Here is a 23,947-nt window from a genome sequence, read left to right as displayed (position 1 = left end):
AAGTTGACGATAGCATTCCTAACGATCATTGCGAAAGTCTGTGAAATATTGATATGAAAAAGAATAAGAGACTTTTGTTATTCTCAAGAAGGGAGGTAACCCAAGCAAGAATGATTTTCAACAATTTCAAATTGTAAGTAATGAACCAGTAAATAAAGATTTGCTGTTATGTAATAAATAAAGATGACAAGCTAAGTACACGAACAAAAGTTTGACCATTCAAAAAAATTACGAAATGAAGGAATTATAAAAAAAAGTTATAATGTTGACTATAGCAATACACTGTTTGCACATTTAAATAAATAATGCCCATATTTCTATGTAACAGAAGTACATTAAATAAACAATAATAATGATCATATGAAAATTAATAAATTTGAAATTCAAGTTATAATGTGAAATCTTACAAAAATCACTGACAAACAACATTGAATATGATAAATGGAAAAATGTAAGAAAATTGGAGTAAATTCAAATCATTCAAAATTTAAGCTTCCAAGAGCATAATCATGATAATGTTAGATGAAGAAGGGAGACAATTGTCTTCAATCAAAAACTATATCTGTATAACAGATATAAAGGTGATTTTTTTACACATCTAAAATGAACAAAATGAAACAAGACTTTGAAAAGCTAAATTATGGATCTATTTTGACTACTGTCTATTCTATGCAAGTATAAATTGTGAGGTCTACCTCAATTGCAGGGATGCTTAGTTGAAATTTTCATTTAAATTTTATCTGAAAGACCAACACCACTTTTAAAAGTGTTATTTATCTACCGCTTCTGCAATGTCTAGCAGTTTTTAAAAATGCTTTCAAGAATAAATAACTGAATAGTGTTAAGATGGTACCCAACACTTTAACTTAAATCAATTTGGCTCGTTTAATTTGGATAAAATTTTGACAAAGTATTAACTTTGTCCCTTTGACAAAAATATATAAAAATTTAAAAAAATTGAACCAACTATTTTATCACAAAAATTACACTGGTTATATTACAGTTTGACAAACACTTATTTTGATCATTGAGAAGCTTAATATTTTCTTAACAACACAACGTATTTAAAACATTTATCTGATTTTACAGAGTTATCTCACTGTAGTGTTAGGTACCACCGTAAATAACTGTTAAAAATCTCTTCTGACAAAGGAAAAGGGTTTACCGATAAAAACAAAAATATCTGTATCTGTTTTGTTTGTAGATTATAATTAAAACATGTATAAATTTGAATTCTGAAGGGGGTAATGTGAAGTGACAATCATGGGATGTGTTGAATGCTAATATGGAATAACACTTTATAAAACTTTGAAAAAATCTATGGAAAGTTTTCTAATTTTAGGAATGTGTTTGAAATATATTTTAAACTTGAATGTATTTTATACAAAAAATAAAATTGACTTCTAATGTCCAAAAAAATTACAAGTAATTGTACTTTACAATACATGTTTAAGTGCATGAACATTTTCCTAAATTTCCCTTTTTCCCTTTTTCCACATGATTTTATTTTTAAACATGATATTTTTAGCAATGCTTAGAACATTTTAGAACAAGAACCTAAATGAAATATCAAAACGTTTATGTGCATGTATAAAACTAAATTTTTGTCATGTTTGTGAATAAATACATTTGTTTAGCATGTTTAGTGCTTAAACTAATTAATGTAAAACATACCACACTTTTACTAGAAAAAAACAACACATGTTGTATTTCACATATGAAAACATGATTCATATTATCCAACATAATATTACATTATTACAAACATGATTAGAAGAAACACAAACAAAATATTCTGTACCACACGCACATACATAAAAAAGTATTTATTTTTACAAATTTGCATAATATAACAGTTTTAAAAAATTTAGTCCTTTTTCACATACTGAATTTTCTGACCAGGGTGGTATTTTTGAATGTGAGGAGCAACTTCTCCCATTGATAATGGCACTAGATTTGGACAATACGGACACTTGAGAGGTTGTGCTGGCTTCTGTCCAGACAATTGATTTTGACTTGGATGATGAGGTCTTTGATACGATTGTGGGTACGGAGGAGGAGCCCTATACATCTGATTATACATTCCCGGTCTATTGTAGGCCGATGGATTGTACTGTCCTATCTGTTGAGGTCTTTGCATTTGTGAATATGGCACTGGCCTAATGTTAGGTGTTGGCTGTCTTGCTGGTTGTAAATTAAATATTTGGAATGCGTCAGGCGACATATCGTCCATATCTTCAGAGTTATCGTGTTGACTATTGGGAGTTGAATTCCTAGACAAGTCTAACGGTGCTCCTCCACCTTCCAATGTTTTCCCATCACTTTGCTGATTTGGGGACGTCACAGACCGTCTAATGGGTACTGATGGCACCTTAAGTACTGGCCTACTTTGTGGTGGCGGAGAGACATTACTTGACATTGATTGTCCTTGAGACTGAGTATGGAGTCTCTGCACCTTATCTGTCATTGTAAAGTTTGTATGTCTAATAGAAGTAGTCGATGGCACTACTTGTGACTGAGGCTGTGAATTATTTCCTGGAAAGCGAATAAGAGGAGGGGGTCCTCTCATTAAGGGTGGTGGACTTGTAACCTTCCTACCATCACTATATGGCAAAGTTTGAGCCTGAGTGGGCTCAGTATTTTGCTGTTGAGGAATATGAACAGGTCGGTATGACTTTCGACTTGCAGCTTTATTTATAGGTGGTGTTGGATTTATAGGCTGATTGCTCGATTGAGAATGAACCGCTATAGAACCAGGAACTGGACCTGGCATTCTAACAGGCTGACTTTGTATCATGCCAGGGAAGACAGGCTGCATTGGTGGCCTTGATGGTTGAGGCGGTCTTTGATGATAGACTGGCAAAGGCTGATGCCTACTACTGGGAACTGGCATAGGTTGTTGCCTGCTGCTAGGTACTACCATAGATTGTTGCCTGGGAACTGGCATAGATTGTTGCCTGAAGCTGGGCACTGGCATAGATTGTTGCCTGAAGCTGGGCACTGGCATAGACGGTTGCCTGATACTGGGCACTGGCATAGACGGTTGCCTGTTGCTAGGAACTGCCATATTCTCATATCCTTGTCTTAGTTGATTACTCTGTGAGGTTAGAGGTGGTGGTATCTGTTTTTGTGATGTACTTTTATTTTGTGAGGTTTTATCTTTTATAAGGCACTGAACCCTTGTAAAGAGATTTTCTTCAATTGCAAGAGATAGAATTATATCGTCTGTATTTTTGTTGTGAGCTGTTTTAATATGATTATATACAACTTCCTCTTCTTTAGCACGGAATCTTTTACAATCAGGACAAACATAGACAAATACTTCGTTATGTTCTTTTTCCAAATGTTCATAAATATAGTCTAAAGATGGCATGTGGCGCTTGCATTTTAAACATTTATAAATGTCCTTCTCAATTAAATATTTCCCATCAACTTTTTGTGTGTCGCCCACAGGCACTTCAATTGTTCGTAAATGTTGTTTGGCATCGCTCGACAAGGCCACAGGTGGGCTTTTTGTGTTAGGAGATGGATGAAACTGCTTAATATGTTTATGAATGTCAGGTTCGGTAGCACCTTCGTACTGTCTACAAAACGGACATAAAAATAATCGTGGAATCTCTTTATGGCCTGTACGTAAATGTTCAACCATTGAAGATAACACGGGTGCATGCACATTACATTTCTCACATTTGTACGTTGTTGTAGTCTCTTTTAATTTAGCAGAATCCATAATGCTAGGCTGATTGTACGGCATCCTTTGTGGCACGGGAAGAAGTGGCCTATTATTAGCCTGTAACTGATGCCTTAAACTACTAGTGGGTACCAGTACCGGAGGTCGATTTACTGGCATTTGAATAGGAATAGGAGGGGGTTTACTTGATTCGGCAGTTTCGCCCCAAACATCTTTGGCAAAGTCACTTCCTCCCTGTAAGCTGACAACATCTACGATTTTCAGTCCCATGTCATTTCCAGAATTATCGTCCAATAGCTGATTAGGATTCTCAGCTACACTGGCATTTCTGAAACAAAACAAACATTTAAATTATACTGCAGACATCAGCTTAAACACTATTTTTCAGGTCCAAAGCCTACGAAATTCAATCTAAACTTTTCACTTTTTTTTGGGCAGTTTTTTAATTGTCATATGACTGTAAGAGTAATCAGCTTCACTTATATAATATGCTTATACTGTAAACAGACTTATTTTCACAATGGATTTATATTTGAGATTTTCACTTGTAAAACAATATTGCAAAAATTAATTGTCCTGTAAATTTATTTAAAAATTATATTGTTCCTTACCATGCTTACTGAACTACTTTAACATGTTTAAGTAAATTTGAAAATCACAAAATTATATCGCTGCTAAAAAGAGATACATGTAGACAGGGCTTAACAAGAAGTTGTCTCATTGGCAATCATAAGTCATCTTCTTATTCTCATAATTACTATTATGTGTATTAATAAATGTTTATATAATATCATCATGATCATGATAATCTTTGACAATTAACATCAAATTTGTCTGTTGTCTTCAAAACAATTTATTTTTTATTTTTGAAGGCATCACTAAGTTACTGTATTAAAATATACATATACATGATATGCATGATAAGTGAAGGTGCCCAGTAGATTTCTTTGTTTATATTTCTTGAGAGTATAATAATTAAAAATATATTAGCAAATTAAACCCTAAAATAAATTGTATCAGCATGTTTTGACCTACTAACATGACTAATACAATGTAATACGTCAGATTTTAAGGTTTTGTGAAAAAAAAATGGATATTACAGAAAACCAACATGATTAAGGGGAGATAATTCAAATCGTGAATTAAAAATGAAAATTAATAATCTACAACATTGTACAAGTAAATGTTACTTTTATCTTCAACAAAATAGACATAACTTGGATAAGTATTCAACATGTTCAATCCGACAAGAGCTTCTTTGTGACATTGGATATATGCAAGGAACCTGATGTTCAGTTGTTGTTTGTTGACGTCGTTCATAAACATGATAAATATATATAAGTGTTTCTTGTTTGTTATGTAGATTTTACACATCATTTTTGGGGCGCTTTATAGCTGTACGAGCTAAGGCTTTGTGTTGAAGACTATTCTTTGACCTAAAATGGTTTACTTTTACAAATTGTTACTAGGATGGAGAGTTGTCTCATTGGCACTCATACCACATCCTCTTATATATTTATGGTTAACAAAAATTCCCTTTAGCATGTTTAGATTGTCACATATCAATATGTGTTCATGGTGTATGTTCATTGTTGCCAAAATTTTAAAATTTGAAATCTTTAGATTTTTTCTCTCTATAATTATAAAAAGGTGCATATTTGTTTGTGTTTATTTGTTCAAATCCCTGATGTTACCATGGTAACAAGGGGAAACATACCTGGTATCCTCTGTTTTATCCCCTTCAGTAGAAGTGGGGTTACCATACATTTGAGCCAACTGTTCAATTCCATCTGGTTCATGATGGACTGGTTCCACTGTTTTCTTACTAGTATCTTGGTGATCAGTAGTAGTTGGTTCATCAGCTGATGGTTGGGAATCAGTTGAAGTAATGTCTTCATCATTTTCTGCTGTCGTACTATCGGCCTCTGCACTTGTTTTTTCAGTAAAAGTTTTTGAACCTTTTTTCCCAGAGAATAAATCACTCATTCTATCGAAAATATTCCCTTTATCACCACTTGAAGGCTTTTCTATTGTTTTTCTGACATCGTAATAATCCGGTAAACTTTTGTATGCGACCGGTTGATCAGGATGTTCATTAGAAAAATGTCTAGCGATTCCTTCACCATATCGGCATACAGATTTGTTGCATACTGAGCAAAGATATTGAATGTTCTCGCGATGTTCTTGTTCGACATGAGTGTTGATGTCTTTCACTTTACTAGCGGAGAAGTCACAATGACAACAACAATAACATCCAGTAGCACTGTCATTAACATTCCGAGGGAGTCGGACACTAATTATTAACGATTCCGATGAATGCTGAACGTCTTGTATATCGGCTTGAATGACGTTGGAATTTTCAGATGTTTGTGGAGTATTAATTTCTTCGTAATAATTACTTTCGTCAACAGTGTCAACTGTTATAATTTTTAGTTCTTTTTCACAATGCGCTTTTTTGGAGTGATTGAATGCTGCGTTTCTGGAAGGGAATATTTCATCACAATGCGAACATTTAAATGGAGAGTTCAAATGAATATAAATGTGCGATTCCATAAGATTTCTCTTTTGTGACTTAAACTCACAGTTTTTGTAATTGCATTTAAACCTAAACATATTCTCCGAAGAATTCTTATTCATGGCCTGAAGAGAAATATTTGCTGAATTATTTTCTGTATATTCTGAAGCTAATCCTTGATTCGCAACCACCGTAGATGCAGAAATGGGTACTTGTGACAATGTGCTAGCTGTTGGCATTACTTTCCCTGAAGAATCCTCAAAATTGTATGCTGTGTCTTTTGACCCGAGAGTTTCAAATTCAAATGTTTGTTTTGGTAAGATTCTTCTAAACGGTGTCATCTGTTTTCTAGCTCTGTTTCGAGGCGCTGTCCATTTGTGACCTTTAAACTTCTTTTTAACTTTTTCTTTCTGCTTAATTTTTAATATCAATGGTGGAACTGTAAAAGTTTTCGTTTCAATATCAGTTGGCTCTGGACTTGATACTATTTCAGCAGTCAACTTTGACAACTTAGATGAATAATTATAAGATTTAGCTTGCTTCCGAGCTTTTGCTGGTCTTTTGACAGGAGGATTTGAGCCTTCTGCGGCTGACTTTTGTGTTGCATCTTTAGATTCATTTCCTAATTGGGTAAAATTATTCTGGACATTAGTCTCAACTTCAGCCTGGTCTTGCTTTGGTTTGACATTTACAGTCCCTTCAGTATCAGTTGCGGCTTCATCTTCAGTTGTAGACATATCGTCGTGATCAAGATCAGGTGTAGGTTTTTCGGAATGATCACTCATTTTCAAATACTTCACAAAGTCAATCAAAACAATGGAGCAAGGTTTACATAAATGTGTTGGTGCTTCTAGAAGTTCATCTACTTTTTCCGGAGAGCAATCTTGTACATGTTGTAATGTCTCTGTTTGTTTTGGAGGAGACGCCTGGTCAATAGAATGTTTCGGCGGGGAAAGCTGCTCAATTTTTTCTCTCATTAATTTGTTTTGGAACATTTTCTTTTGTTTTTCCTCCCTTCTGATTGCACGTTGAGTTTCTTCCAACATGTATTTTCTCTCTTCTAGACTGTGTTTCATTGCAATTATTTCTAACGGAGAACGAGATGCCTTCTTTCTTAACTGGAAAACACGTTTGACTTCTGTTTTTCCTGAAGTTTCAGGTGTTGTTACTATAACTGATTCCCTCATTGATTCACTTTCTGACTTAGAATCTGTCTCATTTTCTATCTTTCTTTTCCGTTTATTTTGCAATTCAGCTGATTCACTGACAGATGCTGATTCTTCGTGTTTATCCAATACTTCTGTAGGAATTGGAACAGACTTTTCTTCTTTGTCATCAATATTTACATTGGCATTAGATTCCTTAATATCAGTCTGAATAGCTTCTTCAGTTCTAGTTTCCAAAAAGCCATCACTGGTTTTATCTAACATGCTACTTTCTTCACTTGACCCATTTAATTCATCAGTTTTCTTGCCTTCATCTTTGCTCTTTGCTTCTTTATCTGATGTTTTGATTTTGTCTTCCTTTATAGCGATTTGTACATTGCTCGCCTCATTCAATATAGGTAATGTTTCTGTTAATTGTTTAATATCAATATTTGTTTTCTCTTCATTGTTTGCAATCGTTGGAAGCATGGCACTTTCAGTTTCAATAGACATTGTTACATCACTATTTACCGAGTCAACATTATCTTTTGCACTCTCGTCTTCAATATTATTCTTATCCTTCTTTTCTAAAGCATTCTCGTCCTTTTCCATGTTTTCATATTCAGATTTGGTTTCCCCGCAAATCTCTTCCACTATTTTTTCTAGAACATCAGAAACTACACCTTGTGCTTGGTCATTTGATGACAATTCTTCAACCTCACCAATTTCTGGATCATCTGACAAAAGTTCTAGATGTAAATGTTCTTCATCAGTTAAATCATCTACTTTATCTACAGTTTCATTTTCATCTTCTTGACATATTTTGTTCTTATCCTCGTTATCAGTCATTTTTCCTAGGAAACTTGAGACTTCTGTATTTTGAATACGATTGATAGCAGTGCTTGTGATAGCTGCTGATTCCAATTTATTGAAATTGTCATAAGCCGTTGTTGCGACACACGCTGCTTCAATACTAATAACGCCATCCTCTTGTTTAGGAATGCTTTTGTCAAGTTCAGAAATATTCTGCGATACTGTTTCTGTTTTTTCAGTAACTTCTATTGTTTTTGAGGCATTGTAATTATTTTCACTTTTCAATGATTCTACTTCCTGAATAGTTTGTGAATGCTGTATTGATGAGCCTTCAGCCCCTAGCTGTGGGACCAATTCTGCCAAACTTGGAATTTCAGTCTCATATGTTTTACCTTCAAGTTTGTTTAATGCATCTGACCCTATTGGTGTTTCTTCTTGTATATTTGATGATTCTGTTTTGTCATGCTTCACTTGTTTTAAGGACAAAAGTATGGTCTCTGGAGATATTTCAGCTTCGGTGGTAAGTATTTCTTTCGAATGAAAATCAACAGTATCTTTAGTTTGTTTCACACTTTCAATGGATTTAACATCAATTTCTTTCTGTAACATATCATCATGATAGCCAGACAATTTTTCTTTGATCTTTTTCTCTTGAAAGGCAATATTTTCTTTTAAGCTTTCATCATGGACAATTTGGACAGTAATGATTTCTTCCTTCGCATTTGACTCATATGTGTCATTATATTTTTCTATCAAATTGCAATTTTCAGCTTCCGTATCAACTGCCATCTTATAAACAACTTTATCCTCCCCATGTTGACCTCTAACTTTTACAAACTGAATACCACCAGGACCAATAATGGTCAATCTTCCCGATTTATTTTGACGAATGTATGAACTTTTAACACTCGTAAAGTCTTTTGCCTTTTTTTTCATTTTCATTGGTATTTCATAGTCATTTGAAAGTATTTTTGGTGGTCTACCCTTCCTTCGACCAAGCTTAATTCCTTGCAGATGTGAATACTTTTTACTCGTTTCTGACAAATTAGTTTCATTGAAAATAAGCCCTTTATCTGATTTTACTTGTGAGTCCTGAATATCACTGTCACTCTCGCCATAAATATTATCAATCTGCGATTCATTAAATTCTGAATCGGTTACGTCTGCCCAGCTACCATCGAATGATTGTGCTACAGAATTATCATCGTCATCCTTCCCACGCATTTGTTTCCTCAATGTTTTTTCGTCTAAAAGATCAAATTCACCACTTAATGTTCTTTTCCTCTTTTTAAGCACTGGTAGGCCGCTCAAATTCTTTACAATTCTTGTTTTCATGCTGTCCTGACTTCGTAACATTTTTGATGGTCCTAATTTTATTCCTAAATGATGATGCAATTTTCTTTTACGAGCCTTCGAGGAGGCGCTACTTAGATTAGAGTCTATACTTTCATTTTCAGAATCCACAGGAGTCTCGTTGAGCTGTTCACCAAAAGTTAAGTTCCCACTGGAAATAGCTGCTCTTGTATGTTCATTCAACACAGATTTATTTAACGCCTGTCTATTTAAAGATGTCCATCGTGGACCCCTTCCCCTTCGACCAAAAGGCCTTCCTATTGGTTTTGAAGATTGCTCAGATGTTGATGAAATTTGTGGCATGTCGTTATCTGGTCTGACTTCTGCATTCAAATGTTTCCAGGGACGTCGACCTTTTTTAACTCTTCCACGGCCTCGACCACGACCTCGACTTCTTAATGGTTTCAATTCTGAATCACCACCTGCATGATCAGCTTGAGTAGTTAAATGATGTACATTGATAATGCTAGAATGAATACCAGGAAGGTTTATCCGTGGTCTTCCACGGAGACCACGACCACGTCCTCTGCCCCGTTTCCTCTCACTGTCAATTTGTTCTTTTAGTAATTTAAGTTTATCTTGGTTAATGTTATTTCTATTTTGACCATCCATATCGTCTGTATCTGAATCGTCTTTTTCAAGTACAGGAATTGAATGTAATTCACGAATACGTTTTATTCTTCCACGTCCTCGACCCCTTCCTCTCTCAATATGACGCTTTAAAATTTCAAGTCTCTTAATTCGAATATCTTTCGATAAAATTTTCTTTTTTCTCCCACGACCAGATTTCTGTGTATTTTCTACTTGCCCCTCAGTGCTGAAATTAATAGCCTCTTCTTGAGTTACTGTATCAGATATATCTTGGTTAGACTCAGACAGTTGATTTTCATTTCTGATTATTTTTGGTCTTCCTGGCTTTCTCTTTGGAATGACTTGATCACTGTTTATATCATTTTTCTCAGATTTAAGTTTGTTTGTATCAATGTCAGTTTTTCTACTCTCTGATGATGTTGATGGCCCCTTTTGGAGCTCCTTATCTTGAGCAGTTTGTAGTCTCTTAGCAACCTTATTGGCTTGTTTGATACCCGATTTGTTGAATTTCCACGATACTGGTGCACCCGATTTGTCTTTACTGAGGTTGTTTAGCATAGCAACAATCTTCTTGTGGCTTTTGGATGTTTTTGTTTTGCTCCGTGTTATCAACTTGCTTGCTATCTTTGATTTGATCTGGAATGAGAAATAATTCTACACTTAATACTAAATTACAAAGGTAAAATATATCATGTATATATGTATGTATATTGTTTTAATCATATTTATCACATGTATGTAATATAAATCCAACTTATGTTATGCTGTATTTTGATTGAATGAGGAATGGTAATTTTCTCCAATTTTGTATATATTTAGATTTTCTTTTCTCTTCCAGCGGTGAAATTGTCATATAGGAATTCAATATGCTTGGGTATTTATTAGCCTAACAGCCATGGAAATTGTTTACCTTTTAAACAGTATTTTTTTGCAATTCTCCTTTGCAAAAGTGATATGTTGGTATATTATAACCACTCATGCATGTTAATACTTCCCAAGAACTAATACATAATCATGATTATGATGAAATCAACAAGGATATTTTTGAATCCTGTGAAATAGGGCCTTATTTCACACGAAAATACTTAGGACAATATATATATACTTAACATGCATCCACAATGCCAACAGGGTTTAATTTAATGTCAGGCAGTTTATTATTAAGGTTAAACTGATATACTGTTCCTTGTACACTTCAAATTTGAATAACATCTCAACAAAATGAAGTTTTTGAAGTACATGTAGGAGTTTTGTTTTAGATTCTGCTTTAAAATATATATCATGTATCTATTGCAGTAATCATTTATTTATTTCAGAAATTTTATGTTAATATAACTGAATCCTTAACATTGTGAAAATATCACTTGTTTTTATCTATACCGTCATATTCTAAATTTGGTTATCATGGTTATCATGGTAATCTGGTAGCCTATAATTTTTGCTGATGGGAATTCAAAACATTGAACAACTATAATTTTTTTTTTTTTTGAAACAGTGGATTTAATTTATAAACAGACTAAATTATAAATACTAATGGAAAAAAGAAACTGCATAAAATTTTGTCAATGTAATTATATAAATGTTACAAAGATTTAAGGCATTAATAATAAACACCAATCAATCAATCACTCAATCAATCAATTCATCATTTACATGATTTATATAAACTTTGTAATTTGTTTGTAATTTGAGGGGAGGAATTACCTTTATCAGGACTCCGGGATCGAATATTTTTATGCTCTGGATTTCGGGATTGACACCTTCGGGATCCAGGAATTCTTTTTTTCAAATTTTGGGATGGCGAGATTTATTTTTAAAAAAAAATTGGGACTTTGGGATTTCATGTTTTTAAGTCCGGGATTGCTGGATCAGGACCCCCTACCCTTCTCTAATTTAGAATTTGAACTATTTGCATGATTTGTAAGAATTTAGATCCCCTTTTCCTTTTGGTCATATACATTGTCATGATTGTACACCATCATGACTGTGGCTCTAAATGTGTTGACATAATTTTTTAATTCCCGCTTTCAAAAGGTTTTTAAGCTTTGAGTGTTCTAGAAGAAATTAAAACGCTTCCGAGACACAATGTTTATTATTATAAAAAAAAAGATGTGGTATGATTGTCAATGAGACAACTCTCTGCAAGAGACCAAAATGACACAAAAATTAACAACTATGGGTCACCGTACGGCCTTCAACAATAAGCAAAGCCCATACCACATAGTCAGCTATGAAAGGCCCCGAAATGACAATTTAAAACAATTCAAACAAGAAAAACAACAGCCTAATTTATGTACAAAAAATGAACGAAAGACTAGTTATTTTCATTTGTAAGTTCTTGCAAGTTTTTACAATCAAATATGCATGTATTGTTACAAAACAATAGTTATTCAGCCAGCTGCTGTGATTAACACTGCATGTCTACAAGATATGATTTACACATTTTATTATTGTATTAATAATTGACAAGATGTTACATGAAAAAAAAAATTAATTGTATAATTCTCAATTCTCTTATTCAGGACTAAGGGGAAAACTGAGGAAAAAAAAAATAGCCAGAAATATAAATTCAATTAAGAAAACCGAGTTCCATAAAGTCCCCTGCTTTGCACATACTTTATCTATCTAACATGTCTAAGAGCAATAACCCAGAAATAACCAGAAAAAAACTTTTTTTTCTGATTTTAAAACCTTTCATAAAATAAATCTTAATAATTTAGAGGCTTGGTTCACTCAGCAAATCATACAATGGAGTTTTCCGAAAACTAATATACTCAAACTTAGCAAATAAAACCTATAATATATTGTACAACATGTGAAATAAATCTTAATGGGGGTTAATCCTGATAGGAGTCATAGTTTATTGTCTATAGAAATGATAGAAATGATAGAGAAGATGAACCCATTTTTGTGTTTTTTACTTTTATCATGTTTATCTTGATAACCGCAATATTACATGTATTAGCTAGAGATACATTGTAAACAGCAAATATAGTCTTTAAATGATCAAGATTATTTAAGATCTAAAAATAAGTAAACATGTCTATCATCTGAAAAGACAATAAAAATTAATAAATACTTAAAACAAGTGATTTTAGTATCACCTATTTCATTTGTATTCATGCTATTTTAAATGTTAACCAGATGCTCCGCAGGGCGTAGCTTTATACGACCGCAGAGGTTGAACCCTGAACAGTTGGGGCAAGTATGGACACAACATTCAAGCTGGATTCAGCTCTAAATTTGGATTGTGATTAAATAGTTGACACAGCATAGGTTTCTGACACAATGAATATATTCAAATGAACTTAAAATTTTTGTTTTCTCTTAGAGCAATTCACTATGCTGTTGAATATTAATCCTCTCAAAAAAATGTTTGAAGAAATTTTCTTTTTATTTATGAAATTTCAAATGAGAAAAATTGAACCCAATTTTTTAATCACATCCCCCTTTCCCTTATTCCAAAACTAATTTCAATTAAAATATTCTAATGGAGTTTGCAACAATTACTACTCATTTAAATACATCATAAAATATTAAGATGTAAAAAAACTGCTTGTAATCACTGAATGGTAAAGATTATTTAAATTTATCAGTTGGTAGTAAAAAGTGAATATACATTGTATATTGTATATAACAAAGATTTAAGTTGATTCTGGACAAAGAAAGATAACTCCAATTAAAAAAAATTCTTGCAGATATTTCTTGCTTACTATACTGGACAAGGAAAGATAACTCTTAATTAAAAAAAAAATTGCTATTTCACAATATTGTGTAATTAGATATTTCTTGCCATTGCACAATACTGTGCAATTGAAAAGACTTGCTATTGCACAATACTTAATATAATAATTTTAGATCCTGATTTGGACCAACTTGAAAACTGGGCCCATAATCAAAAATCTAAGTACATGTTTATATTCAGCATATCAAAGAGGCCCAAGAATTTAATTTTTGTTAAAATAAAACTTAGTTTAATTTTGGACCCTTTGCACTTTAATTTAGACCAATTTTAAAACTGGACCAAAAATTAAGAATCTACATACACAGTTAGATTTGGCATATCAAACAACACTAATTATTCAATTTTTGATGAAATCAAACAATGTTTAATTTTGGACCTCGATTTGGGCCAACTTGAAACCTGGGCCAATAATCAAAAATCTAAATACATTTTTAGATTCAGCATTTCAAAGAACCCCAAGGTTTCAATTTTTGTTAAAATCAAACTAAGTTTAATTTTGGACCCTTTGGACCTTAATGTAGACCAATTTGAAAACGGGACCAAAAATTAAGAATCTACATACACAGTTAGATTCGGCATATTAAAGAACCCCAATTATTCAATTTTGATGAAATCAAACAAAGTTTAATTTTGGACCCTTTGGGCCCCTTTTTCCTTAACTGTTGGGACCAAAACTCCCAAAATCAATACCAACCTTCCTTTTATAGTCATAAACCTTGTGTTTAAATTTCATAGATTTCTATTTACTTATACTAACGCTATGGTGCGAAAAACCAAGAAAAATGCTTATTTGGGTCCCTTTTTGGCCCCTAATTCCTAAACTGTTGGGACCGAAACTCCCAAAATCAATACCAACCTTCCTTTTGTGGTCATAAACATTGTGTTTAAATTTCATTGATTTCTATTTACTTTAACTAAAGTTATTGTGCGAAAACCAAGAATAATGCTTATTTGGGCCCTTTTTTGGCCCCTAATTCCTAAACTGTTGAAACCAAAACTCCCAAAATCAATCCCAACCTTTCTTTTGTGGTCATAAACCTTGTGTCAAAATTTCATAGATTTCTATTGACTTAAACTAAAGTTATAGTGCGAAAACAAAGAAAATGCTTATTTGGGCCCTTTTTGGCCCCTAATTCCTAAAATGTTGGGACCAAAACTACCAAAATCAATACCAGCCTTCCTTTTATGGTCATAAACCTTGTGTTAAAATTTCATAGATTTCTATTCACTTTTACTAAAGTTAGAGTGCGAAAACTAAAAGTATTCGGACGACCACGACGACGACGCCAACGTGATAGCAATATACGACGAAAATTTTTTCAAAATTTGCGGTCGTATAAAAAAATTGGACCCTGAATTTTTAGAATCACTTAAATAATTTATACATGTTATACATGTATCAGTAATTTTAGAAGTGAGAATTTTAAACACTTAAGAAAATGATGATATCATTTTCATAACATTTTTTCTCACATGCTTATCTTTTAATGGGTTTAAAAAAAGATATTTATCTCCTAAATCATGTATATGATCAGGATAGCCTAACAATATATATCCTCCATAAGATTTATTTCTCATGTTGCTATCAATCCTTTTGGTTATCAAAATGAATTAAAAAAATAAGAAGATGTGGTATACCTAAAATATATATTTATGTACCTATCATTGATATAAATCTATAATAATATATAGCTTTTAAGATCATAGCTAATAAAACTTAATTTGTTTTTAAATCATCTTAAGTATTTGTCAGGGCAATAAGCTTAATTTAAGGCATTTATAATTTATAGGAGTATTCTGTTTTAATGGTTGCAATACAGAGGATTGAGGAAGTAGCTATAGATCTAGATCTTAAGATATTCTTAATATTTATAATCATGCTTCATTTTCTTTATTTACATGGTTTTCAAGACAATGCAAGAAACAAAGACAATACTTAATTTAAGGTGGTACCTAACACTACAGGGAGATAAATCTGTAAAATCAGCTAAATGTTTTAATTACATTGTGTTGTAAAAAGCAACATTAAGCTTCTCAATGATCAAAATTGGTGTTTGTCAAACTGCTATATAACCAGTAATTTTTTTGACAACACAGTTGGTTCATGTGGTTCAAAATTTTTGAAATTTATATATTTTTGTTAATTACTTTGACAAAATTTTATGGAAATTAAATGAGCCAAATTAATTTGAGTGAAAGTGTTGGGTACCACCTTAACTATTTTGAGCATTGCAGCTAATATAAAATTAAGAAGATGTGGCATGATTGTCAATAAGACTACTCTCCACAAGACATCAAATTTAATGATTTAGAAATTAAAAATTTACCGGTCACTGTGCAAATTTCAATAATGAGAAAAACCCATGCAGCATAGTATGATAAAAGGCACCAAAATTAAAAATATAAAACAATGCAAACGAGAAAATTAACAGCCTGATTTATGTACAATATGATGAACAAAAAGCAAATATTATAGAGTGGGGCGCTCATATTCGCCGTGGACACAATTTCGCCGTTTTATGATTTTGAGGTGTAAAAACTTCAAAGGATGGTTGAAATGGAAGAAATATGCCGGTAAATAATAATTTCAAAAAACAAATATGGTTATTTTTGAAAATGAGACAAAATAACAGCACTAACCGCAAAGGACCAAAAAACGGACAACAATTTTCAGCAAATTTCCGGAATGAAAAAAAAAATCAATGAAGTATTTCTTAGTAATTCTTTGACTGATTGCCCTAAATTTCAGTTTTTTAGACCTTTCAAATGTCTGTTATTCATCTATAATGAAATTTATTTGATGAATATTGTTTAAAGCTGCAGTTATTTGGTTTTAAATTGATGTGTAAAAATGGCGAATATGTGTCCCACATTAACAAAAAATCAGGAAATTTCAAACACCCTTTAATCACACTTTTCAGATGATTTTTCTCAAAACAAACACGTTTTCAAGCTAAGAATAATTTGCAGTTGAAGTTATTTTCATACAGAAAATATCATTACACTTCAAAAACATAAAGACCTGAACAGAAACTGAAGAAAGCATGGAAAGATATGGCGAAAATGAGCACCTCACTCTATACATCAAAAAACCACTACCACTTAATTTATACTGACTTCTGACTTTGGACAGTGAGGCACATACAGAATATGGACTTGGAGGGGTTAAAACTAAGTTTGAAATAATGCTTACCCTGCTCACATAAACCATCGACAGTGAAAAAATCAGTTGAAAAGGGCTTAACTCATCAGATCAATACAGAGCAAACATACATCTATGTAGATCTAACAAAAACACAGAGCGGACGAGGCAGGGTACTTATTAAAGTTTTGTTGTAATTGTGCTTATTGACATGACCTTTGAAGCAGTTTCAGAGAAAATTTGTTACATTATTTAGATAATGGATCTTTACCTTTGGTTAAAGCAAAAATTCACTCACTGCGATATTCACATGTGCACTGTTCATGTTCTTCATATAACATTACAATGCAGGGATCTTTTAATTTGTTGAAGATTATTGTGTTGTATCATTAATTTTAATGATAGGGTGCCATTACCACAATTGCACAAGTGGTCAGCTGTATAATCAATTTTTAAAGTACTGAATACTCACAACACTACATTGGCCATAAAAGCTGAATACTGATCTTAAACCCCTGAATCAAGTTCTAAGGCATATGGTCTAAAACATAATAGGACTAAAATTTGATTAAAATATTTCAAATTCATTTAACCAAAATGTATTGCAAATGTGACCATTTTCTTAAAGTAGGTGACCAATTATTTGCAGATTGATCACTAAAAGCTTGGTAATAAATATAAATATATACTGACACCACTGAATTTAGTATGGTACATCATTTTGTACATTGTAGTTTGTTTTATGTCATTTTCTTTGAAATAACATTGGGTGCAAATACCCCCTCCCCCTATCCCCTTAACAGAGTGTATACAATCTTGCTGCTGAAATGATGATTTCCGTTGGTAAAGAATAACATGTCATGATAATGCATACACTTCAAAAATATCTCTTTTTGGTTATTTCTGCTATCAATTTTTTTTTACAAATGCCAATCTTTCAATATATATTTATTGTAAGTAATATTTACTTATATAAGTTTATAATTTATCATACTTATATTGCTTACAATCTATGTTTTAGGCAATTTTTTCAGATTAAAATTTTCTTAATTATCTCCCTGTATACTTCTGTAAGAAATGTACAAGGTCTAGAATACAAGAAACTTTTTTTGGCAACCCATTTCACAACAAGAATGTGTCCCCAGTACATGGATGCCCCATCGTGCCCATCCACACTTTCATTTTCTATAATCATCAGTGGACAGTGAAAATGGTGGAAAATCTCTAATTTGGCATTACAATTAGAAAGATCATAATATATACATGTACCAGGTATACAGGGAATATGTGTACTTCAAGTTTATCAAAAGCTACCTCCACCAAAAACTTAAACCTGAAGCAGGACGCAAGGACAGACAAAAGAACAAACAAACGGACAGACACACAGACCAGAAAACAAAATGCCCATAAATGGAGCATAAAAATGTTTAATAGATTTCAATACATGGCTATGTTAAATGTCAGTTGTTTAGGCAAACCCTACCTCTGAAACTTTCGAGTTTTATGATGTCAATACACATGATACATGCATCACAACTCATACAATTTTGCTCATTTTCTTACTTTAAAAAAATTATAGTAAATGGGAAAAATTATCCCCTAGAGGCTTGTAAATCATGTACATTATTTGTAAGTTAGCATACATGTTCATCAATGTACATGTAATTATTGACATCAATTTTGTTAATTTTACATGTTTTCAATCATACATGAAGATGATAATAAATAGGTGTTCAATGTTAAAGTTCAATACCAAATATTACATGTACAAATGTAAGCATATAAGTCATAATGATATTTAGGCCATTGACCCTTTTTTCAGATAGTTTTCAAAATTAATATTGGTGTTCATTTTTATTAAATTAAAGTTTCTTGAATGTTTCTATCTATTTATAGTTATTTTATGTGTTCTTGGTCCTACTACTACAATCTACAATAACTAATTGATATTGGATAATTAGTTGAATGAACTTTTGTATGTTATTGCTTTAATACAAGTAGAGAACAGTTCCCCTTCTTCTAAGCTACGTCATACAAAAATTCAGATAAAGGAATTTAAATTGTAGCATGTGCTGTTTTGGGTTCAGAGACCCGAGAAGAAAAACGGTACTTATTAAAATAAACAGCTGCACCATGAGCACATGCAGTCAGGGGTACCACTTGAACTTAAGTTAGTTTCATTTACTTGAAGAAGTAAAAAAAAATATACACATATAACATGTATAAGTAAATAAATAATGTTTAAATAATCTCCCCTTAATTTTCTCAAAAATTTACTTGTACAAATGTATAAGTAAATTTTCTTACAATCCCACGAAAATCCTCAAGTTTAGAAATGTAAAAATCATGCTTTAATGATTTTTCCCGATTTGCTATTTTTTTTTTTTTTTATTTAAATAAAGTTCAATGTTTCATTTCATTAACATGATTAATTCAACAAAGAAACTGATAGAGCAAAGATCTTGTATATTTGAGCAAAGCCTTCAAAAATTGCTTCTTGAGGGCTTGTCAATGAGGTGTTCTGAAGGTAACAGACAAATTGGGATTTTCATGGTCCTTTAAATTACACTTAAATGATTAGTAAAGACATCTGCAAATTAAAGGGCAGATAATTTAAAATTCTATTAGAGCAAAGAAATCCTAAGAATTCAAGGAAAGAAGAAAGGATGAAAGGATGAATATTTTTACTTATACAAGTTGTAGTAAAAATTGTCTAAGGGACATAACTAAGTCAATATTTTTTTACCTATTATACAAGTATATAAAATTCACTTGTATAAGTATCCTACAAATTTACTTATTTATTTTTTTGTGTATATTTTTTTTTTAATTCTTTAAGTAAATTAAAATTACTTAAATAAGTAGTACCCCTGACTGACATGATCATGTTGATACATGTACATCTGTCACATTTTTAAAGAATAAAGTTCAATTTCTTCTCAATGTCATATTGAAAATTTATTAAAATCAAAAGGGAGTTTACATCAATGTGTCAATAAATATAAATGTTCCAGACCATATGAGTATTTGGACCATACGCGTAGGGTCTGGACCGTATACGTATACTTGTACGGTCCCACCATACGCGTACAGTCGGACCGTATGTGTATATGTGTATGGTCCAGTACGAGCTGACCATACATGTTATTAGATCATATGGGTTAAATTTAAAAAAAAATAACATTAATCACAATCTTTATTTTCAGATTTACTAATTAATATTATTACAATTACCAGTGATTACACGGATAAAATGAACAAATAACAATTGAAATTAAATATTTATTAAATTGTATCTTGATCCTAATTTTGGTACTCTCAACCAATGTTACACTTGCTACCACAAGTTACGTAATAATATTTTTTACAGTTACATTTTTCTTTTCGTGTAAGTTGCTTAGCAAAAATATTTTCATTTTTTGGTAAAGTTGCTAAATATTCTAAAACGATTGTCCTCCCATATTATATTTACTTCCAATATTTTCAGTTTTAGTGATCATAATTCAATTATTTTACTGAGTGATCGACATGCTAAATACAAGAGATAAACATTCAATTAGCGTGAATTTTTCAAATCATTAAAATACATGTATATAGTTGTTTTTTTTCAATTACAATTAAACTTTTTTATATCTTTTTGAGAGTTAAGTTTTACTGATCTGTTATATGGATCTAATTAATGTAACTTTGCCAACTTCTTAATACAAATGTAATATTAGTCAGACCGTACACGTACGGTCCAACCGTATGAGTATGTTGAAAAAGTATGCATACGGTCCAGACCGTACTTGACGTACGGTCCAAATACTCATATGGTCTGGAACATAAACAATTCACCAAAGTTTCACGAGAATTGGGGAAAGCATTTTTGAGTTATTTACTGAAAACTGAAAAATCACCCTTTTTTATGAATAAAACTCTGTGTAACTTGGAAAAGTAAAATCTACAATTTATAAAAATGGAAAAAACAAAATAGAAAAATTTGTATTAGACAAAATGTTTGAATGGTTCTTTTCCCCACAACTTCCACAAGCAAGCAGCATCTGGAATAGAATAAAACCTGTTTGACACAGACTTGGAATAATGTGTAACATTGTGTAACTACAGTAATAGATATAAACAATTCATTAAAATTTCTTGCAAGTTGGTGAAAGCATTCTTGAGTTATTGTCTGAAAACTGGAAAATACCCCTTTTTTAATGAAAAAACCCATGTGTCGGAAATGTAATGTCTAAAAAAACAAACGGAATCTCATTTCAATAGATATAAACAATTCACCAAGGTTTTATGCTAATTGAATTAAAGCCTTTTTGAGTTAATGTCCGACATGATGATGACAGATGGACTGACGGACAAAGGTATACCATAAAACATCCTGTAAACAGGCGTATAAAAATACATACATGCATATGATCTGGTCTGTTGATAACCGAACAAGTATACAATTACATGTAACACACAAGTACATGTATAATAATCATATGGTCGGACCTCATACATGATACAGTATTAAACAGTCACACTTTCAATCAGATTTTTCCTTTCTCTTTAGTATTGTTTTTCAAAGTTGGGAATCAGCATTATTTTTTTAAAATAAAAGCACGACCCCCCTCCAAGATAAATGGTGGGGTAACCCTTCCCTCCATAAGCATAACAATGAGGACATTTAAATGTTTACTTCATGATTTAGCAGGTTGCTACATATATCACTGTATAGAATTTTATTTTGTTGTTGTATATAATTAATTCATGTAAGTTAGTATAAATACATAAGAAAGCAGTCTTCACAATGCACCACAAGCCCAGCAGCATAGGCAAGTAAAATTGTTTTTGGGTCTGTAAAAATCATATCTACAGACCAACAGAATCTAATTAAATTTTTCCAAAAAATGACCTCCAAGGCCTGTAGATCTAAAAGTTCATTGTGAAGACTGAGAAAGATGATGGATTGTTGCAAATGTCTAGTAGCAACTATTACAAACAAACAAACATTTTATTTGACAATCACAGTGCCCAAAATGAGCAAAATAATTACAATATAATACATGTATTACATGACATCATAATCTGGAATAGATACAGAACTATAGATGGTGACGTGGTCTGGTAAGCAAAAAGTAAAATAAATTCATATGGACCTCAGAGCTACAGGTCAGAGGAAGATTGTTGAATTAACAATTAATATGAAATGAGGAGGAACCCTATCATGCCTGTTTACACTGGACGGTCATGCTAAGCCTGATTTTTTTATGTGCAATTTCACAAGGTACATTTTGTACATGTTACAGTCAGCATGAAGACATGTCACCCTACCCTTACTGTAGTTACACAATGTTACACATTATTCCAAGTCTGTGTCAAACAGGTTTTATTCTATTCCAGATGCTGCTTGCTTGTGGAAGTTGTGGGGAAAAGAACCATTCAAACATTTTGTTTAATACAAATTTTTCTATTTTGTTTTTTCCATTTTGAAATTTTCCATTATTTACGCTGTCATTAGGGTTTACAAGAAGCAGATAAATAAGCAAAATAAAGGACAAAAAAATATAAATAAGAAATACAGGTGACAAAAAAAAATAATTGAATAATGGGGTTTTATCATATAATTTTTTTATAAAAGCACCGAAAAAGTGACCAGGTCCGTAGCCAGGATTTTTTTAAGGGGGTTATTTGGACTCACTAACTCGACTTTTACAGTCAGTCACAATTCAAACAGAACGTCGACTTTAACAGTGCTTATTTGGGGGGGGGGGGGGGGGGGCGAACCCCCCTGGCTACGGGTATGAGGACTACACACAAAATTGGAATAGTTATTGTTTTAACATGTTTCAATCAGTTCAGCCATATAAGCAGAACCATTCAAATTATTTATCGTTTGATGATAAACATCATCAGCTGATCATGAGTGTTCAGTGCTCCTCTTTTTTTTTTTTTATAGATAAATACAAAGTCTGTAATTTTAATAAATAAAACTCTTTTTTGTCAATCATGGCACTGTAATAGCAATATCTCTTGTACATTTTAAAACTCAAACAAAAATTTTAACAAAAGAAAAATATTGATTTATTATTTTTTAATTAAATTTAATTTCCCATCATGTCAACTTATTTTTATTTGTCAACAAATTACCATTTATGTATCATGTTTATTATATTACATTTACTTTCATTCATTCTTCGTAATTACACACAATGTAATCGCACATTTAACATGTTTACACGCCTTGTTTATTATAAGCGTGTATCTTTTTTTAGCTTGTCACGTTATCGTGGCAACACACAAATCGATAAACGAGGGTGCAATATAATCACACCCGCTTCGCAATAAAAATAGTTATTAAAATAGTGTTTCATCAATAAAAGTTCACGATTAATACCGGCGTATGTTTACCTTTTCGTCCATCGTGTTTTGCACTAATAAATCTTCATTTAAAGTTATATTTCGTCCTAATTTTGACAGAAATCAAGTGTATGATCTTTCCAGGGATATGATAATGGCGGTTGTGCTGCCAATCTAGTGGAGCGGATGTGACGTCAGTCAGCTGTACAAAGGACTTCATGAGCAAGAAGCAAAGTACATTGATCACAGATAGTACATTAGAAACTTGTAGAATAACTACTCAACCATGAGTTTAAATAAACATAAGACAATGCAAAACATTTATTTAAGAACTAATTTATGTGTTGAACAATTAAAGTAGATCAAAACTTGCTTATTTATTTGTATATGGATTGAACCAAATGACAGTTCAGGGTTCTCGTTTGGATAATAAACAAAGTTGCACAGAATATTTGATTCACGAATTTCATTGTTTAATAATTTTTATTAATTAGATAATAAATATTGATGGAAAATGGCCGCAATAAATGTTAGACCACGAATATTAAAGGATTTTGTTTATAGGCCCGGTCTCTTGTCGATTGACATTTGTGATGTCTGTTTGACGGTCTAC

At 32.1% G+C, this 23,947-nt stretch overlaps 1 protein-coding gene across 1 annotated transcript; it reads right to left on the bottom strand.

Annotated features, from left to right (window-relative positions):
* LOC134681367 (uncharacterized) lies at positions 1 to 23,562 on the bottom strand. The gene is made up of 3 exons (XM_063540968.1): positions 23,386 to 23,562; positions 5,409 to 10,744; positions 1 to 4,019 (listed from the first exon to the last, which is right to left on the bottom strand). The coding sequence occupies exons 1-3, from the start codon at positions 23,395 to 23,397 to the stop codon at positions 1,868 to 1,870; spliced, it is 7,500 nt and encodes a 2,499-aa protein (XP_063397038.1). The 5' UTR covers positions 23,398 to 23,562; the 3' UTR covers positions 1 to 1,867.
* Between the last annotated feature and the right edge of the window lie 385 nt (positions 23,563 to 23,947).

Source organism: Mytilus trossulus, chromosome 8, assembly GCF_036588685.1.
Source record: "Mytilus trossulus isolate FHL-02 chromosome 8, PNRI_Mtr1.1.1.hap1, whole genome shotgun sequence".
NCBI classification, from domain to species: domain Eukaryota; kingdom Metazoa; phylum Mollusca; class Bivalvia; order Mytilida; family Mytilidae; genus Mytilus; species Mytilus trossulus.
This window is presented reverse-complemented; position numbering and strand designations above follow the sequence as displayed.

Coding starts and splice junctions, on each gene's coding strand:
- LOC134681367 (XM_063540968.1), bottom strand. Junction 4,020..5,408: donor GATAAAACAGAGGATACCAG/GTATGTTTCCCC, acceptor GTTTTGTTTCAG/AAATGCCAGTGTAGCTGAGA.